The following is a 21274-nucleotide window of genomic DNA, read 5'->3' as shown; positions in this document are numbered from 1 at the left end:
CACAACACTCCATAATGACATCACAACACCCCATAGTGACATCACAATACCCCATAGTGACATCACGATACCCCATAATGGCAAAGCAAAAACTGATTTTTAGACTTTTATTTCTAATTTATTAAAACTAAAATATCACATTTACATAAATATTCAGACTCTTTAATCAGTACTTTGTTGAAGAACCTTTGGCAGCGATTACAGCCTCAAGTCTTCTTGGGTATGAAGCTACAAGCGTGGTACATCTGTATTTGGGGAGTTTCTCCCATTCTTCTCTGCAGATCCTCTCAAGCTCTGTCAGGTTGGATGGGGAGTGTTGCTGCACAGCTATTTTCAGGTCTCTCCAGAGATGTTCAATTGGGTTCAGGTCCGGGCTCTGGCTGGGCCACTCAAGGACATTCAGAGACTTGTCCCAAAGCCACTCCTGCGTGGTCTTGGCTGTGTGCTTAGGGTCGTTGTCCTGTTGGAAGGTGAACCTACACTCCAGTCTGAAGTCCTGAGCGCTCTGGAGCAGGTTTTCATCAAGGATCTCTCTACTTTACTCAGTTCATCTTTCCCTCGATCCTGACTAGTCTCCCAGTCCCTGCTGCTGAAAAACATCCCCACAACATGATGCTGCCACCACCATGCTTCACCGTAGGGATGGTGCCAGGTTTCCTCCAGATGTGACGCTTGGCATTCAGACCAAAGAGTGCAATCTTGGTTTCATCAGACCAGAGAATCTGGCTAACTCCAAGTGTGCTCTCATGTGTCTTTTACTGAGGAGTGGTTTCCGTCTGGCCACTCTACCATAAAGGCCTGAGTGGTGGAATGCTGCTGAGATGGTTGTCCTTCTGGAAGGTTCTCCCAACTCCGCAGAGGAACTCTGGAGCTCTGTCAGAGTGACCATCAGGTTCTTGGTCAACTCCCTGACCAAGGCCCTTCTCCCCCGATTGCTCAGTTTGGCCGGGTGACCAGCTCTAGGAAGAGTCTTGGTGGTTCCACACTTCTTCAATTTCAGAATGATGGGGGCCACTGTGTTTTTGGCAACCTTCAATGCTGAATTATTTTTGATATCCTTCACCAAATCTGTGCCTCGACACGAACCTGTCTCTGTGCTCTATGGACAATTCCTTCAACCTCATGGCTTGGTTTTTTGCTCTGACTTGCACTGTCAACTGTGGGACCTTATATAGACGTGTGTGCCTTTCCAAATCATGTCCAATCAATTGAATTTACCACAGGTGGAAACAGGATGCACCTGAGCTCTATTTTGAGTCTCATAGCAAAGGGTCTGAATACTTCGATTTTTTTCAAAAATGTCTAAAACCTGTATTCACTTTGTCATTATGGGGCATTGTGTGTCTTGATGTTTAATAAAAAATAGTTTCAATTTTAGAATAAGGTTGTAATGTGGAAAAAGGTCATTAGGACCTGATGGTAGTTAGAGCCCTGAGTACCAGGCCATGAGGGCCCGCTGGTCGTTAGAGCCCTGAGTACCAGGCCATTAGGACCTGATGGTAGTTAGAGCCCTGAGTACCAGGCCGTGAGGGCCCGCTGGTCGTTAGAGCCCTGAGTACCAGGCCATTAGGACCCGATGGTCGTTAGAGCCCTGAGTCCCGGGCCATGAGGGCCCGCTGGTCGTTAGAGCCCTGAGTCCCGGGCCATGAGGGCCCGCTGGTCGTTAGAGCCCTGAGTCCCGGGCCATGAGGGCCCGCTGGTCGTTAGAGCCCTGAGTCCCGGGCGCCCGCTGGTCGTTAGAGCCCTGAGTACCAGGTCGTTAGTACTACCAAGGTCTGTCCAGAGTGCATAAGAGGAGATTACAGTGGTTCAATGGTCACATATAATTTGAATGTGGTCAGGACCCATGACTGCCGCTATGGCAGGAATACTGTCACCGCAACAGCCCTCCTCTCTACCTCCCCTCTCTACCTCTCCTCTCTACCTCTACCTCCACCCCTCCTCTTTGCCTCTCCTCTCTACCTCTACCTCCACCCCTACTCTCTACCTCCACCCCTACTCTCTACCTCTCCTCTCTACCCCTCCTCTCTACCTCTACCTCCACCCCTCCTCTCTACCCCTCCTCTCTACCTCTACCTCCACCCTCCTCTCTACTCCTCCTCTCTACCTCCACCCCTCCTCTCTACCTCTACCTCCACCCCTCCTCTCTACCCTCTACCTCCACCCCTCCTCTCTACCTCTACCTCCACCCCTCCTCTCTACCTCTACCTCCACTCCTCCTCTCTACCTCTCCTCCTCTACCTCTCCTCTCTACCACTCCTCCTCTACCTCTCCTCTCTACCACTCCTCCTCTGCCTCTCCTCTCTACCACTCCTCCTCTGCCTCTCCTCTCTACCACTCCTCCTCTGCCTCTCCTCTCTACCACTCCTCCTCTGCCTCTCCTCTCTACCACTCCTCCTCTGCCTCTCCCCTCTACCACTCCTCCTCTGCCTCTCCTCTCTACCACTCCTCCTCTGCCTCTCCTCTCTACCACTCCTCCTCTGCCTCTCCTCTCTACCACTCCTCCTCTGCCTCTCCTCTCTACCACTCCTCCTCTGCCTCTCCTCTCTACCACTCCTCCTCTGCCTCTACCTCCACCCCTCCTCTCTACCTCTCCTCTTTACCTCTACCTCCACCCCTCCTCTCTATCTCTCTTTACCTCTACCTCCACCCCTCCTCTCTATCTCTCTTTACCTCTACCTCCACCCCTCCTCTACCTCTCCTCTTTACCTCCACCTCCACCCCTACTCTCTACCTCTCCTCTCTACCTCTACCTCCACCCCTCCTCTCTACCTCTCCTCTCTACCTCTCCTCTTTACCTCTTTACCTCTACCTCCACCCCTCCTTTCTACCTCTCCTCTTTACCTCTACCTCCACCCCTACTCTCTACCTCTCCTCTCTACCTCTACCTCCACCCCTCCTCTCTACCTCTCCTCTCTACCTCTCCTCTTTACCTCTACCTCCACCTCTCCTCTCTACCTCTCCTCTTTACCTCTACCTCCACCCCTACTCTCTACCTCTCCTCTTTACCTCTACCTCCACCCCTACTCTCTACCTCTCCTCTCTACCTCTCCTCTCTACCTCTCCTCTCTACCTCTCCTCTCTACCTCCACCTCTCCTCTCTACCTCTCCTCTCTACCACTCCTCCTCTACCTCTCCTCTCTACCAATCCTCCTCTACCTCTCCTCTCTACCACTCCTCCTCTACCTCTCCTCTCCTCACTATCTCTACCACTCCAGTCTCTGTTGACATTGTTGTTGATCTGAAGTGAACAGTTAATATTGGCCAACGAGATAACAGAGTGATGCATCATGGATCATAGACTGATTCCAATGGTACCTGACCTACCTACCTCTGGTTTCCTATTTTACTCATCTTCTCCATTTCTCTCTGGTCTCCCTACCTTCCTCTCTCTCTCTCTCTCTCTCTCTCCCCCCCCTCTCCCTCTCTCTCTATCCCCTTCCCTGCCTGCCTCCCCCTCTGCCCCTCTCTCCATCTCTCTCTCTCTCTCTCTCTCTCTCTCTCTCCCCTGCCCCTCTCTCTCCCTGCCTCTCTCTCCCTGCCTCTCTCTCCCTGCCTCTCTCTCCCTGCCTCTCTCCCTCCCTGCCTCTCTCTCTCTCTCATCTCTCTCTCATCTCTCTCTCATCTCTCTCTCATCTCTCTCTGCCTCTCTCTCCTCCCTCTCTTCTTGAATCGTTAATGTGCCCATGTCAGGACCAGCGACAGACAGAGAATGACCCCCGCCCCCTCTGTCTCAGTGGGCGTGCCAGCGTCCGTTATCGTCAGCAGCAACAGCAGCTCTGGCAACACACCCTCGGGCCTTGACAGCCAATTAGCTGAGGCAGCAGTGGTAAACCAGGTAGACAATATGCCCCTTAATGCTAAGCCCCACCCCCTGTTGCTGCCACTCTGTTAGGACATTGTCTGCCTCTCTCACTCCCTCTCACTCCCTCTCACTCTCTCTCACTCACTCCCTCTCACTCTCTCTCACTCTCTCTCACTCACTCCCTCTCACTCTCTCTCACTCTCTCTCACTCTCTCTCACTCTCTCTCTCTCTCTCTCACTCTCTCTCACTCTCTCTCACTCTCTCTCTCTCTCTCCTCACTCTCTCTCTCTCTCTCACTCCCTCTCTCTCTCTCACTCTCTCTCACTCTCTCTCACTCTCTCTCTCTCTCACTCCCTCTCACTCCCTCTCACTCTCTCTCACTCTCTCTCACTCTCTCTCACTCCCTCTGCACAATTTGTTTTCTCTAAATCACCAGTCCGTTGTCATAACTCTCACTTTGTTTCACATGCATGTGTTCCTGAATGTGACATCACTACTCATGTATAATACTAGACCTGTCATATCTCATCATACTAGACCTGTCATATCTCATCATACTAGACCTGTCATGTCTCATCATACTAGACCTGTCATATCTCATCATACTAGACCTGTCATATCTCATCATACTAGACCTGTCCATATCTCATCATACTAGACCTGTCATGTCTCATCATACTAGACCTGTCATATCTCTGTATAATACTAGACCTGTCATATCTCATTGTATAATACTAGACCTGTCATATCTCATTGTATAATACTAGACCTGTCATATCTCATTGTATAATACTAGACCTGTCATATCTCATTGTATAATACTAGACCTGTCATATCTCATCATACTAGACCTGTCATGTCTCATCATACTAGACCTGTCATGTCTCATCATACTAGACCTGTCATGTCTCATCATACTAGACCTGTCATGTCTCATCATACTAGACCTGTCATATCTCATCATACTAGACCTGTCATATCTCATCATACTAGACCTGTCATATCTCTGTATAATACTAGACCTGTCATATCTCATCATACTAGACCTGTCATATCTCATTGTATAATACTAGACCTGTCATATCTCATTGTATAATACTAGACCTGTCATATCTCATTGTATAATACTAGACCTGTCATATCTCATCATACTAGACCTGTCATATTTCATTGTATAATACTAGACCTGTCATGTCTCATCATACTAGACCTGTCATATCTCATCATACTAGACCTGTCATATCTCATCATACTAGACCTGTCATATCTCATCATACTAGACCTGTCATATCTCATCATACTAGACCTGTCATATCTCATCATACTAGACCTGTCATATCTCATCATACTAGACCTGTCATATCTCATCATACTAGACCTGTCATGTCTCATCATACTAGACCTGTCATATCTCATCATACTAGACCTGTCATATCTCATCATACTAGACCTGTCATATCTCATTGTATAATACTAGACCTGTCATATCTCATTGTATAATACTAGACCTGTCATATCTCATCATACTAGACCTGTCATATCTCATTGTATAATAATAGACCTGTCATATCTCATCGTATAATACTAGACCTGGCATATCTCATCATACTAGACCTGTCATATCTCATCATACTAGACCTGTCATATCTCATCATACTAGACCTGTCATATCTCATCATACTAGACCTGTCATATCTCATCATACTAGACCTGTCATATCTCATCGTACTAGACCTGTCATATCTCATCGTACTAGACCTGTCATATCTCATCGTACTAGACCTGTCATATCTCATCGTACTAGACCTGTCATCCTCATCGTACTAGACCTGTCATATCTCATCGTACTAGACCTGTCATATCTCATCGTACTAGACCTGTCATATCTCATTGTATCATACTAGACCTATCATATCTCATTGTATAATACTAGACCTGTCATATCTCATCGTACTAGACCTGTCATCTCATCGTACTAGACCTGTCATATCTCATCGTACTAGACCTGTCATATCTCATCGTACTAGACCTGTCATATCTCATTGTATCATACTAGACCTATCATATCTCATTGTATAATACTAGACCTGTCATATCTCATTGTATAATACTAGACCTGTCATATCTCATTGTATAATACTAGACCTGTCATATCTCATCATACTAGACCTGTCATATCTCATCGTACTAGACCTGTCATGTCTCATCGTACTAGACCTGTCATATCTCATTGTATAATACTAGACCTGTCATATCTCATTGTATAATAATAGACCTGTCATATCTCATTGTATAATAATAGACCTGTCATATCTCATTGTATAATACTAGACCTGTCATATCTCATTGTATAATACTAGACCTGTCATATCTCATCGTACTAGACCTGTCATATCTCATCGTACTAGACCTGTCATATCTCATTGTATAATACTAGACCTGTCATATCTCATCGTACTAGACCTGTCATATCTCATCGTACTAGACCTGTCATATCTCATTGTATAATAATAGACCTGTCATATCTCATCGTGCTAGACCTGTCATATCTCATCATACTAGACCTGTCATATCTCATTGTATAATACTAGACCTGTCATATCTCATTGTATAATACTAGACCTGTCATATCTCATTGTATAATACTAGACCTGTCATATCTCATCATACTAGACCTGTCATATCTCATTGTATAATACTAGACCTGTCATATCTCATTGTATAATACTAGACCTGTCGTATCTCATTGTATAATAATAGACCTGTCATATCTCATTGTATAATAATAGACCTGTCATATCTCATCGTACTAGACCTGTCATATCTCATCATACTAGACCTGTCATATCTCATTGTATAATAATAGACCTGTCATATCTCATCGTACTAGACCTGTCATATCTCATCATACTAGACCTGTCATATCTCATTGTATAATACTAGACCTGTCATATCTCATCGTACTAGACCTGTCATATCTCATTGTATAATAATAGACCTGTCATATCTCATCGTGCTAGACCTGTCATATCTCATCATACTAGACCTGTCATATCTCATTGTATAATACTAGACCTGTCATATCTCATTGTATAATACTAGACCTGTCATATCTCATTGTATAATACTAGACCTGTCATATCTCATCATACTAGACCTGTCATATCTCATTGTATAATACTAGACCTGTCATATCTCATTGTATAATACTAGACCTGTCGTATCTCATTGTATAATAATAGACCTGTCATATCTCATTGTATAATAATAGACCTGTCATATCTCATCATACTAGACCTGTCATATCTCATTGTATAATAATAGACCTGTCATATCTCATCGTACTAGACCTGTCATATCTCATCATACTAGACCTGTCATATCTCATTGTATAATACTAGACCTGTCATATCTCATTGTATAATAATAGACCTGTCATATCTCATTGTATAATAATAGACCTGTCATATCTCATCGTACTAGACCTGTCATATCTCATCGTACTAGACCTGTCATATCTCATCGTACTAGACCTGTCATATCTCATCGTACTAGACCTGTCATATCTCATCGTACTAGACCTGTCATATCTCATCGTACTAGACCTGTCATATCTCATCGTACTAGACCTGTCATATCTCATCGTACTAGACCTGTCATATCTCATTGTATAATACTAGACCTGTCATATCTCATTGTATAATACTAGACCTGTCATATCTTATCTCATTGTATAATACTAGACCTGTCATATCTCATTGTATAATACTAGACCTGTCATATCTCATTGTATAATACTAGACCTGTCATATCTCATTGTATAATACTAGACCTGTCATATCTCATTGTATAATACTAGACCTGTCATATCTCATTGTATAATACTAGACCTGTCATATCTCATTGTATAACTATCTCATTGTATATACTAGACCTGTCATATCTCATTGTATAATACTAGACCTGTCATATCTCATTGTATAATACTAGACCTGTCATATCTCATTGTATCATACTAGACCTGTCATATCTCATTGTATAATACTAGACCTGTCATATCTCATTGTATAATACTAGACCTGTCATATCTCATTAATACTAGACCTGTCATATCTCATTGTATAATACTAGACCTGTCATATCTCATTGTATAATACTAGACCTGTCATATCTCATTGTATAATACTAGACCTGTCATATCTCATTGTATATACTAGACCTGTCATATCTCATCATACTAGACCTGTCATATCTCATTGTATAATACTAGACCTGTCATATCTCATCATACTAGACCTGTCATATCTCATTGTATCATACTAGACCTGTCATATCTCATTGTATCATACTAGACCTGTCATATCTCATTGTATCATACTAGACCTGTCATATCTCATTGTATCATACTAGACCTGTCATATCTCATTGTATCGTACTAGACCTGTCATATCTCATCGTACTAGACCTGTCATATCTCATTGTATAATACTAGACCTGTCATATCTCATTGTATAATACTAGACCTGGCATATCTCATTGTATAATACTAGACCTGGCATATCTCATTGTATAATACTAGACCTGTCATATCTCATTGTATAATACTAGACCTGTCATATCTCATTGTATAATACTAGACCTGTCATATCTCATCGTACTAGACCTGTCATATCTCATCGTACTAGACCTGTCATATCTCATTGTATAATAATAGACCTGTCATATCTCATTGTATAATACTAGACCTGTCATATCTCATTGTATAATACTAGACCTGTCATATCTCATCGTACTAGACCTGTCATATCTCATTGTATAATACTAGACCTGTCATATCTCATCGTACTAGACCTGTCATGTCTCATTGTATAATACTAGACCTGTCATATCTCATTGTATCATACTAGACCTGTCATATCTCCCTCCTTGCTCCTCTCCCCTCCTACGGCTCCTTGCTCCTCTCCCCTCCTGCTCCTCTCCCCTCCTACGGCTCCTTGCTCCTCTCCCCTCCTGCTCCTCTCCCCTCCTGGCTCCCTGCTCCTCTCCCCTCCTACGGCTCCTTGCTCCTCTCCCATCCTGCTCCTCTCCCCTCCTGCTCCCTGCTCCTCTCCCCTCCTCTCCCCTCCTGCTCCTCTCCCCTCCTCCGGCTCCCTGCTCCTCTCCCCTCCTGCTCCTCTCCCCTCCTACTCCTCTCCCCTCCTTGCTCCTCTCTCCCCCTCCTCTCCCCCCCTCCTCTCCCCTCCTTGCTCCTCTCCCCCTCCTCTCCCCTCCTTGCTCCTCTCCCCTCCTTGCTCCTCTCCCCTCCTGCTCCTCTCCCCTCCTACGGCTCCCTGCTCCTCTCCCCTCCTGCTCCTCTCCCCTCCTACGGCTCCCTGCTCCTCTCCCCTCCTGCTCCTCTCCTTGCTCCTCTCCCCTCCTAAACCTCCCCTCCTACGGCTCCTTGCTCCTCTCCCCTCCTGCTCGTCTCCCCTCCTACGGCTCCCTGCTCCTCTCCCCTCCTACGGCTCCCTGCTCCTCTCCCCTCCTACGGCTCCCTGCTCCTCTCCCCTCCTACGGCTCCCTGCCCCTCTCCCCTCCTACGGCTCCCTGCCCCTCTCCCCTCCTACGGCTCCCTGCTCCTCTCCCCTCCTGCTCCTCTCCTTGCTCCTCTCCCCTCATACGGCTCCTTGCTCCTCTCCCCTCCTGTTCCTCTCCCCTCCTCTTCCTCTCCCCTCCTCTCCCCTCCTACGGCTCCTTGCTCCTCTGTTGACTACAGTGACTGTGATACCCCCCCTTTGCTACAGTCTCTCTACCCCTCTCATGCAACAACTGGGTTTTGCCCCAAACCTAGATGCCCACCCCCTTCTATTCCCAGAAACCCTTGGCTTAAACCTTCCCAGAACCCGCGTCCACCGGTTCCCCTCAGCATAATAACACAAGATCATCTCTCCTCCTTTCAACTGTCTCTCGCAGGCCAGGCAGAATGCTACACCTTTCTGGTTTCTCATCGTGTTGTGTTTCAGGTTGGAGGATGGACTTGTTCTTTTCCACAGGCAGTAGTGTAACACTAGCCCTAGTTTTCCTGTAGAAACTGACCAGCAGGGTGCTTGTGTCGCTGTGTGGTCCTCACAACCTCTTCTCTCTGAAAGTTGATCATGTGTGTCATCATGCTGTCCCCCTGTATATAGCCTCCACATTGACTGCTGTTTTCTGCCTGATGTCCTGTATCTGCTTGTCCTCTCCTCCTCTCTCCTGCTTTCCTCCTCCTTTCTGTCCTCTCTCTCTCCTCCTCTCTGTCCTCTCTAATCCTCTCTCTTCTGCTCCTCTCTCTCCTCCTCTGCTCTCCTCCTCGCTGCTCTCCTCTCGTCCTCTCCTCCTCTGTCCTCGCTCCTCTCTGCTCCTCTCCTGTTTTTGCTTGATGTCCTCTACCTGCCCCTGCTCCTCCTCTGCTCCTCCTCTGCTCCTCCTCTGCTCCTCCCTGCTCCTCCTCTGCTCCTCCCTGCTCCTCCTCTGCTCCTCCTCTGCTCCTCTCTGCTCCTCCTCTGCTCCTCCCTGCTCCTCCCCGCTCCTCCTCTGCTCCTCCCTGCTCCTCCTCTGCTCCTCCCTGCTCCTCCCTGCTCCTCCCTGCTCCTCCTCTGCTCCTCCCTGCTCCTCCCTGCTCCTCCTCTGCTCCTCCCTGCTCCTCCTCTGCTCCTCCCTGCTCCTCCTCTGCTCCTCCCTGCTCCTCCTCTGCTCCTCCCTGCTCCTCCTCTGCTCCGCCTCTGCTCCTCCCTGCTCCTCCCTGCTCCTCCTCTGCTCCTCCTCTGCTCCTCCCTGCTCCTCCTCTGCTCCTCCCTGCTCCTCCTCTGCTCCTCCCTGCTCCTCCTCTGCTCCTCCCTGCTCCTCCTCTGCTCCTCCTCTGCTCCTCCCTGCTCCTCACTGCTCCTCCTCTGCTCCTCCTCTGCTCCTCCCTGCTCCTCCTCTGCTCCTCACTGCTCCTCCCTGCTCCTCCTCTGCTCCTCCCTGCTCCTCCTCTGCTCCTCCCTGCTCCTCCTCTGCTCCTCCCTGCTCCTCCTCTGCTCCTCCCCTGCTCCTCCTCTGCTCCTCCCTGCTCCTCCTCTGCTCCTCCTCTGCTCCTCCCTGCTCCTCCTCTGCTCCTCCCTGCTCCTCCTCTGCTCCTCCCTGCTCCTCCTCTGCTCCTCCTCTGCTCCTCCCTGCTCCTCCTCTGCTCCTCCTTGATGATGTTATAATGCTGTTTTCAGATGTCTTAAAGTCTGGTATTATTTGGAGCCTCTGATGTCTGATGTGTTTCCTGTCTGTTTTGACCCCTAGATGCCCCAGGCGGCTGGACAGCAGTTGAAGCTCCAGAGCCTGTCCCCCTCCCAGCCCCTGGCCTCCCACACTGCTCCCCCTCTGTCGGACAGCCCTCAGCCCTCCCCCTTCCCCCTGCAGTCCCCCCACCACCATGGCCAGTCCCGCACCCCCTCCCAGCCACAGACCCCTGTCCGCTCCTGCACCCCCTCATCTCTTCCCCCAATGTTCATTATCCACAACCAGATCCCTGGCTCCCCCCAGCCTGCACAACAACAACAACAACAGCAGCAGCAACAGATGCACATCCAGTCCCGGCCCCCCTCCCAGCCTGCTCCCTACCAACCTGACGTCCCCCCTCCCACCTGCTCTCCCAAACCCTCCCAGACTCTCCAGGGCCCTCCTGCAGGGTTCCAATTTACGGTGCCTGAGGTGGGGGCCCCCGGGGGTGGAGTGGTGAAGACCCAGGCTCAGCCCATCGCTCAGCCCTCTCCACAACAGAAACTACAGCAGGTCTGAAGTGACACACCCTTATCTTGCTGCTCAGATATTTTGATTGGATGTTAAGTTATCACATCTTATCAAATCACAGTTTATTTGTCACATGCGCCAAATACAACAGTGAAATGCTGAATACAACAGGTGTAGTAGACCTTACAGTGAAATGCTGAATACAACAGGTGTAGTAGACCTTACAGTGAAATGCTGAATACAACAGGTGTAGTAGACCTCACAGTGAAATGCTGAATACAACAGGTGTAGTAGACCTTACAGTGAAATGCTGAATACAACAGGTGTAGTAGACCTTACAGTGAAATGCTGAATACAACAGGTGTAGTAGACCTTACAGTGAAATGCTGAATACAACAGGTGTAGTAGACCTCACAGTGAAATGCTGAATACAACAGGTGTAGTAGACCTCACAGTGAAATGCTGAATACAACAGGTGTAGTAGACCTCACAGTGAAATGCTGAATACAACAGGCGTAGTAGACCTCACAGTGAAATGCTGAATACAACAGGTGTAGTAGACCTTACAGTGAAATGCTGAATACAACAGGTGTAGTAGACCTCACAGTGAAATGCTGAATACAACAGGTGTAGTAGACCTTACAGTGAAATGCTGAATACAACAGGTGTAGTAGACCTCACAGTGAAATGCTGAATACAACAGGTGTAGTAGACCTCACAGTGAAATGCTGAATACAACAGGTGTAGTAGACCTCACAGTGAAATGCTGAATACAACAGGTGTAGTAGACCTCACAGTGAAATGCTGAATACAACAGGTATAGTAGACCTCACAGTGAAATGCTGAATACAACAGGTGTAGGTAGACCTCACAGTGAAATACTGAATACAACAGGTGTAGTAGACCTCACAGTGAAATGCTGAATACAACAGGTGTAGTAGACCTCACAGTGAAATGCTGAATACAACAGGTGTAGGTAGACCTTACAGTGAAATGCTGAATACAACAGGTGTAGTAGACCTTACAGTGAAATGCTGAATACAACAGGTGTAGGTAGACCTTACAGTGAAATGCTGAATACAACAGGTGTAGTAGACCTTACAGTGAAATGCTGAATACAACAGGTGTAGTAGACCTCACAGTGAAATGCCGAATACAACAGGTGTAGTAGACCTCACAGTGAAATGCTGAATACAACAGGTGTAGTAGACCTCACAGTGAAATGCTGAATACAACAGGTGTAGTAGACCTCACAGTGAAATGCTGAATACAACAGGTGTAGTAGACCTCACAGTGAAATGCTGAATACAACAGGTGTAGGTAGACCTCACAGTGAAATACTGAATACAACAGGTGTAGTAGACCTCACAGTGAAATGCTGAATACAACAGGTGTAGTAGACCTCACAGTGAAATGCTGAATACAACAGGTGTAGGTAGACCTTACAGTGAAATGCTGAATACAACAGGTGTAGTAGACCTTACAGTGAAATGCTGAATACAACAGGTGTAGTAGACCTTACAGTGAAATGCTGAATACAACAGGTGTAGGTAGACCTTACAGTGAAATGCTGAATACAACAGGTGTAGTAGACCTCACAGTGAAATGCCGAATACAACAGGTGTAGTAGACCTCACAGTGAAATGCTGAATACAACAGGTGTAGTAGACCTCACAGTGAAATGCTGAATACAACAGGTGTAGTAGACCTCACAGTGAAATGCTGAATACAACAGGTGTAGTAGACCTTACAGTGAAATGCTGAATACAACAGGTGTAGTAGACCTTACAGTGAAATGCTGAATACAACAGGTGTAGTAGACCTCACAGTGAAATGCTGAATACAACAGGTGTAGTAGACCTCACAGTGAAATGCTGAATACAACAGGTGTAGTAGACCTCACAGTGAAATGCTGAATACAACAGGTGTAGACAGTGAAATAACAATTCATACAGTCAATGTGGAGGCTATATACAGGGTATTACGGTACAGAGTCAATGTGGAGGCCATATACAGGGTATTACGGTACAGAGTCAATGTGGAGACTATATACAGGGGGTACCGGTACAGAGTCAATGTAGAGGCTATATACAGGGGGTACCGGTACAGAGTCAATGTGGAGGCTATATACAGGGTATTACGGTACAGAGTCAATGTGGAGGCTATATACAGGGGGTACCGGTACAGCGTCAATGTGGAGGCTATATACAGGGGGTACCGGTACAGAGGCAATGTGGAGGCTATATACAGGGGGTACCGGTACAGAGTCAATGTAGAGGCTATATACAGGGGGTACCGGTACAGAGTCAATGTAGAGGCTATATACAGGGGGTACCGGTACAGAGTCAATGTGTAGGCTATATACAGGGGGTACCGGTACAGCGTCAATGTGGAGGCTATATACAGGGGGTACCGGTACAGAGTCAATGCGGAGGCTATATACAGGGGGTACCGGTACAGAGTCAATGCGGAGGCTATATACAGGGGGTACCGGTACAGAGTCAATGCGGAGGCTATATACAGGGGGTACCGGTACAGAGTCAATGAGGAGGCTATATACAGGGGGTACCGGTACAGCTTCAATGTGTAGGCTATATACAGGGTGTTACGGTACAGAGTCAATGTGTAGGCTATATACAGGGTGTTACGGTACAGAGTCAATGAGGAGGCTATATACAGGGGGTACAGGTACAGAGTCAATGTGTAGGCTATATACAGGGGGTACCGGTACAGAGTCAATGTGGAGGCTATATTCGGGGGGTACCAGTAGAATGTGGAGGCTATATACAGGTGGCACCGGTACAGAGTCAATGTGGAGGCTATATACAGGGGGTACCGGTACAGAGTCAATGTGGAGGCTATATACAGGGGGTACCGGTACAGAGTCAATGTGGAGTTCATATACAGGGTATTACGGTACAGAGTCAATGTGGAGGCTATATACAGGGGGTACCGGTACAGAGTCAATGTGGAGGCTATATACAGGGGTACCGGTACAGAGTCAATGCGGAGGCTATATACAGGGGGTACCAGTACAGAGTCAATGTAGAGGCTATATACAGGGGGTACCGGTACAGAGTCAATGTGGAGGCTATATACAGGGTATTACGGTACAGAGTCAATGTGGAGGCTATATACAGGGGGTACCGGTACAGAGTCAATGTGGAGGCTATATACAGGGGGTACCGGTACAGAGTCAATGCGGAGGCTATATACAGGGGGTACCGGTACAGAGTCAATGCGGAGGCTATATACAGGGGGTACCGGTACAGAGTCAATGAGGAGGCTATATACAGGGGGTACAGGTACAGAGTCAATGAGGAGGCTATATACAGGGGGTACCGGTCCAGAGTCAATGTGGAGGCTATATACAGGGGGCACTGGTAGACAGTCAATGTGGAGGCTATATACAGGGGGTACTGGTACAGAGTCAATGTGGACGCTATATACAGGGGGTACCGGTACAGAGTCAATGCGGAGGCTATATTCAGGGGGTACCGGTACAGAGTCAATGTAGAGGCTATATACAGAGGGGTACCGGTACAGAGTCAATGCGGAGGCTATATACAGGGGGTACCGGTACAGAGTCAATGCGGAGGCTATATACAGGGGGTACAGGTACAGAGTCAATGAGGAGGCTATATACAGGGGGTACCGGTACAGCGTCAATGTGTAGGCTATATACAGGGTGTTACGGTACAGAGTCAATGAGGAGGCTATATACAGGGGGTACAGGTACAGAGTCAATGAGGAGGCTATATACAGGGGGTACCGGTCCAGAGTCAATGTGTAGGCTATATACAGGGTGTTACGGTACAGAGTCAATGAGGAGGCTATATACAGGGGGTACAGGTACAGAGTCAATGAGGAGGCTATATACAGGGGGTACCGGTCCAGAGTCAATGTGTAGGCTATATACAGGGTGTTACGGTCCAGAGTCAATGTGTAGGCTATATACAGGGGGTACCGGTACAGAGTCAATGTGGAGGCTATATACAGGGGGTACCGGTACAGAGTCAATGTAGAGGCTATATACAGGGGGTACCGGTACAGAGTCAATGTGGAGGCTATATACAGGGGGTACTGGTACAGAGTCAATGTAGAGGCTATATACAGGGGGTACCGGTACAGAGTCAATGTGGAGGCTATATACAGGGGGTACCGGTACTGAGTCAATGTGGAGGCTATATACAGGGTGTTACGGTACAGAGTCAATGTGGAGGCTATATACAGGGGGTACCGGTACAGAGTCAATGTGGAGGCTATATACAGGGGGTACCGGTACAGAGTCAATGCGGAGGCTATATACAGGGGGTACCGGTACAGAGTCAATGCGGAGGCTATATACAGGGGGTACCGGTACAGAGTCAATGCGGAGGCTATATACAGGGGGTACCGGTACAGAGTCAATGTAGAGGCTATATACAGGGGGTACCGGTACAGAGTCAATGTGGAGGCTATATACAGGGGGTACCGGTACAGAGTCAATGTGTAGGCTATATACAGGGGGTACCGGTACAGAGTCAATGTGGAGGCTATATTCGGGGGGTACCAGTAGAATGTGGAGGCTATATACAGGGGGCACCGGTACACAGTCAATGTGGAGGCTATATACAGGGGGTACCGGTACAGAGTCAATGTGGAGGCTATATACAGGGGGTACCGGTACAGAGTCAATGTGGAGTTCATATACAGGGTATTACGGTACAGAGTCAATGTGGAGGCTATATACAGGGGGTACCGGTACAGAGTCAATGTGGAGGCTATATACAGGGGGTACCGGTACAGAGTCAATGCGGAGGCTATATACAGGGGGTACCAGTACAGAGTCAATGTAGAGGCTATATACAGGGGGTACCGGTACAGAGTCAATGTGGAGGCTATATACAGGGTATTACGGTACAGAGTCAATGTGGAGGCTATATACAGGGGGTACCGGTACAGAGTCAATGTGGAGGCTATATACAGGGGGTACCGGTACAGAGTCAATGCGGAGGCTATATACAGGGGGTACCGGTACAGAGTCAATGCGGAGGCTATATACAGGGGGTACCGGTACAGAGTCAATGAGGAGGCTATATACAGGGGGTACAGGTACAGAGTCAATGAGGAGGCTATATACAGGGGGTACCGGTCCAGAGTCAATGTGGAGGCTATATTCGGGGGGTACCAGTAGAATGTGGAGGCTATATACAGGGGGTACTGGTACAGAGTCAATGTGGAGGCTATATACAGGGGGTACTGGTACAGAGTCAATGTGGAGGCTATATACAGGGGGTACCGGTATAGAGTCAATGTGGAGGCTTTATACAGGGGGTACCGGTACAGAGTCAATGTACGGGGGGGCACCGGTTAGTTCAGGTAGGATGTACATGTAGGTAGAGCTAATTAAAGTGCCTATGCATAGATGATACTAGCAGCGGTGTAAAAGAGAGAGGGGGGGGGGGGGGGTGCTAATAGTTTGGGTAGCCATTTGATTAGATGTTCAGGAGTTGAATGGTTTTTAAGCTGTTTAGAAGCCTCTTGGTCCTAGACTTTCTCTATTATGTTATTCACTGTATGTTTTGTTTACTCCATGTGTAACTCTGTGTTGTTGTTTGTGTCGCACTGCTTTACTTTATCTTGGCCAGGTCGCTGTTGTAAATCAGAACTTGTTCTCAACTAGCCTACCTGGTTAAATAAAGGTGATCTGGTGTCTACCTGGTTAAATAAAAGGTGATCTGGCGTCTACCTGGTTAAATAAAGGTGATCTGGCGTCTACCTGGTTAATTAAAGGTGATCTGGCGTCTACCTGGTTAAATAAAGGTGATCTGGCGTCTACCTGTTAAATAAAAGGTGATCTGGCGTCTACCTGGTTAAATAAAGGTGATCTGGTGTCTACCTGGTTAAATAAAAGGTGATCTGGCGTCTACCTGGTTAAATAAAGGTGATCTGGCGTCTACCTGGTTAATTAAAGGTGATCTGGCGTCTACCTGGTTAAATAAAAGGTGATCTGGCGTCTACCTGGTTAAATAAAGGTGATCTGGCGTCTACCTGGTTAATTAAAGGTGATCTGGCGTCTACCTGGTTAAATAAAGGTGATCTGGCGTCTACCTGGTTAAATAAAGGTGATCTGGCGTCTACCTGGTTAAATAAAGGTGATCTGGCGTCTACCTGGTTAAATAAAGGTGATCTGGCGTCTACCTGGTTAAATAAAGGTGATCTGGCGTCTACCTGGTTAAATAAAGGTGATCTGGCGTCTACCTGGTTAATTAAAGGTGATCTGGCGTCTACCTGGTTAAATAAAAGGTGATCTGGCGTCTACCCGGTTAAATAAAGGTGAAATAAAATCCAAATAAAGACTCCGGTACCGCTTGCCGTGCGATAGCAGAGAGAACAATCTATGACTTAGGTGGCTGGAGTCTTTGACAATTTTTAGGGCCTCCTGACACCGCCTGGTATAGAGGTCCTAGATGGCTGTCAGCTTGGCCTCAGTGATGTACTGGGCTGTACGCACTACCCTCTGTAGCACCTTGCGGTCGGAGGCCGAGCAGTTGCCATATCAGGCAGTGGTGCAACCAGTCAGGAGGCTCTCGATGGTGCAGCTGTAGAACCTCTTTGAGGATCTGAGGACCCATGCCCAATCTTTTCAGTCTCCTGAGGGGGGAATAGTTGTGAAGAGGGCACGACAAAACCTGTCTTCTACTTGCATGTTTTTTTGCCTGATATGTGAGTGGTGTCTTAGTCCAGCAAAACCATCTTTTCAATCATTATATATGTCAGAATCAAAGTATTTCTACTCAATCTGTCCATTATTCACTCTCAGGTCCAACAGAACATTTTACTACAGGCCAAACAACAGCAGCACAGCCAACCCCAAACTCCACCCCAACAACAAGCCCAGTTCAGCTCACAGCAAGATGTGCCTGCTCTTCTGATCCCACAACAGGCCCAGTCCAGCTCACAGCAAGATGTGCCTGCTCTTCTGATCCCACAACAGGCCCAGTCCAGCTCACAGCAAGATGTGCCTGCTCTTCTGATCCCACAACAGGCCCAGTCCAGCTCACAGCAAGATGTGCCTGCTCTTCTGATCCCACAACAGGCCCAGTCCAGCTCACAGCAGGCGTCTGTGCTGGTCAAGACTCCTGCCACAGGTCAGAAAGAAACAACATTCACAGCTGCCAAAAACAACAACCCTGATGAAGACCAAAATCCCAACACGCTTTGCTTCTACTTTTGCTTTTAGCAATAAATAAGATTTGTTTTAATTGAAATCCATTGTCCTCCAAGTGTTACTGAATCTCTTCACTTCTTCAGTTTGGTTGGCAGTGATCTCTTCATTAAAAAACACAACTACAGTGAAATGTTTGACTTCTCTCTTTCAGCATCCAATGACGTGCAGGTGTTCTCCGGAGTGCAGGGTCAAGGCGGAGTTGAGGTGAACCAAGGGGGCGTGGCTCCAGCTAGTTTTAACCATCCTCCCGGTCAACAGTCACTACACCAGTCTGTGCAGGTGGGTAGTACCTACTGACGCTCAGTGCTCCTTTCAACCATTTCATAGAAGTAGTGATTGAAAAGGAAAGATATATTGTCCATCCAATTGACATAAATAAGAATTTGGTCTTAACTGACATACCTGGTTAAATAAGAAAAATATGTAAGAAAACAACATGATTATTTTGTTTCTACTGCTCCCCCAGTCAAAGACTGAAGGACTGATCGGTCAGATGGGGGTGAGGAGCCTGGGGATGATCCAGGTGATCGGGTCAGGTCTGGGTCAAATGACGTCAACACAGCAGCACACCCCTGGTCTGGTCTCGCTACAAACACAGGTGAGGAGACCCTCAACCGATCCTACTGGGTTCCATTTTGTTCATGTTCTTAATCCTGGTTCTGAGACCCAAAGGGCTGTACATGGTTGTTCTTGCCTGAGCAGTACCACCTCTGATTTAAAAAATGATCAATGGCTTGGTGGTGATTAGTGGTATACGGAGTGTACTGCTAGGGGGAAAACAACAGAGAACAGCCCTTTGGGTTTCTGGGACGCGGATTAAGAACCACTGTTGTATGTAATGCTATTTGTCACATTCGCCAAATACCTTACAGTGAAATACTGACTTACAAGCCCTTAACCAACAATGCAGTTTTAGGAAAAGGGGGGAAAAAAGTGGGAAGTATTTACTTAAACTGAAAGAAAGAAAACATTTAAAAATAAGTTTATTTTTTAAATAACAAGTAATTAAAGAGAAACAATAAAATAACAATAGCGAGGCTATATACAGGGGGTACCGGTACAGAGTCAATGTGGAGGCTATATACAGGGGGTACCGGTACAGAGTCAATGTGGAGGCTATATACAGGGGGTACCGGTACAGAGTCAATGTGGAGGCTATATACAGGGGTACCGGTACAGAGTCAATGTGGAGGCTATATACAGGGTATTACGGTACAGAGTCAATGTGGAGGCTATATACAGGGGGTACCAGTACAGAGTCAATGTGGAGGCTATATACAGGGGGTACCGGTACAGAGTCAATGTGGAGGCTATATACAGGGGGTACCGGTACAGAGTCAATGTGGAGGTTATATACAGGGGGTACCGGTACCGAGTCAATGTGGAGACTATATACAGGGGGTACCGGTACAGAGTCAATGTGGAGGCTATATACAGGGGGTACCGGTACAGAGTCAATGTTGAGGCTATATACAGGGGGTACCGGTACAGAGTCAATGTGGAGGCTATATACAGGGGGTACCGGTACAGAGTCAATGTGGAGGTTATATACAGGGGGTACCGGTACAGAGTCAATGTGGAGGCTATATACAGGGGGTACCGGTACAGAGTCAATGTGGAGGCTATATACAGGGGGTACCGGTACAGAGTCAATGTGGAGGCTATATACAGGGGGTACCGGTACAGAGTCAATGTTGAGGCTATATACAGGGGGTACCGGTACAGAGTCAATGTGGAGGTTATATACAGGGGGTACCGGTACAGAGTCAATGTGGAGGTTATATACAGGGGGTACCGGTACAGAGTCAATGTGGAGGCTATATACAGGGGGTACCGGTACAGAGTCAATGTGGAGGCTATATACAGGGGTACCGGTACAGAGTCAATGTGGAGGCTATATACAGGGTATTACGGTACAGAGTCAATGTGGAGGCTATATACAGGGGGTACCAGTACAGAGTCAATGTGGAGGCTATATACAGGGGGTACCGGTACAGAGTCAATGTGGAGGCTATATACAGGGGGTACCGGTACAGAGTCAATGTGGAGGTTATATACAGGGGGTACCGGTACCGAGTCAATGTGGAGACTATATACAGGGGGTACCGGTACAGAGTCAATGTGGAGGCTATATACAGGGAGTACCGGTACAGAGTCAATGTTGAGGCTATATACAGGGGGTACCGGTACAGAGTCAATGTGGAGGCTATATACAGGGGGTACCGGTACAGAGTCAATGTGGAGGTTATATACAGGGGGTACCGGTACAGAGTCAATGTGGAGGCTATATACAGGGGGTACCGGTACAGAGTCAATGTGGAGGCTATATACAGGGGGTACCGGTACAGAGTCAATGTGGAGGCTATATACAGGGGGTACCGGTACAGAGTCAATGTTGAGGCTATATACAGGGGGTACCGGTACAGAGTCAATGTGGAGGTTATATACAGGGGGTACCGGTACAGAGTCAATGTGGAGGTTATATACAGGGGGTACCGGTACAGAGTCAATGTGG

The 21274-nt window shown here is 47.4% G+C and overlaps 1 protein-coding gene across 9 annotated transcripts in view; it reads left to right on the top strand.

Moving 5' to 3' along the window:
- bicra (BRD4 interacting chromatin remodeling complex associated protein) overlaps positions 1 to 21274 on the top strand; it is a 65992-nt gene that overhangs the window by 25323 nt on the left and 19395 nt on the right. For 6 of the 9 annotated variants that reach the window (XR_004203905.1, XR_004203908.1, XR_004203906.1 and 3 more), the window contains 4 exons: positions 11097 to 11588; positions 18352 to 18679; positions 18911 to 19038; positions 19226 to 19357. Coding sequence is in view for 5 of the 9 variants with exons in the window: in XM_031795329.1 (XP_031651189.1) it covers positions 11097 to 11588; positions 18352 to 18679; positions 18911 to 19038; positions 19226 to 19357 (1080 nt within the window). In the remaining 4 variants the exon portion in view is untranslated. The remainder of the gene's footprint in view (positions 1 to 11096; positions 11589 to 18351; positions 18680 to 18910; positions 19039 to 19225; positions 19358 to 21274) is intronic. The other 3 variants (XM_031795332.1, XM_031795333.1, XM_031795331.1) reach the window with 3 other exon arrangements.

The sequence above is a fragment of the Oncorhynchus kisutch genome, linkage group LG18, assembly GCF_002021735.2.
Source record: "Oncorhynchus kisutch isolate 150728-3 linkage group LG18, Okis_V2, whole genome shotgun sequence".
Lineage (NCBI taxonomy): Eukaryota > Metazoa > Chordata > Actinopteri > Salmoniformes > Salmonidae > Oncorhynchus > Oncorhynchus kisutch.
Note: the sequence above shows the minus strand (reverse complement) of the source record. Positions and strands in the feature narration are given on the sequence as shown.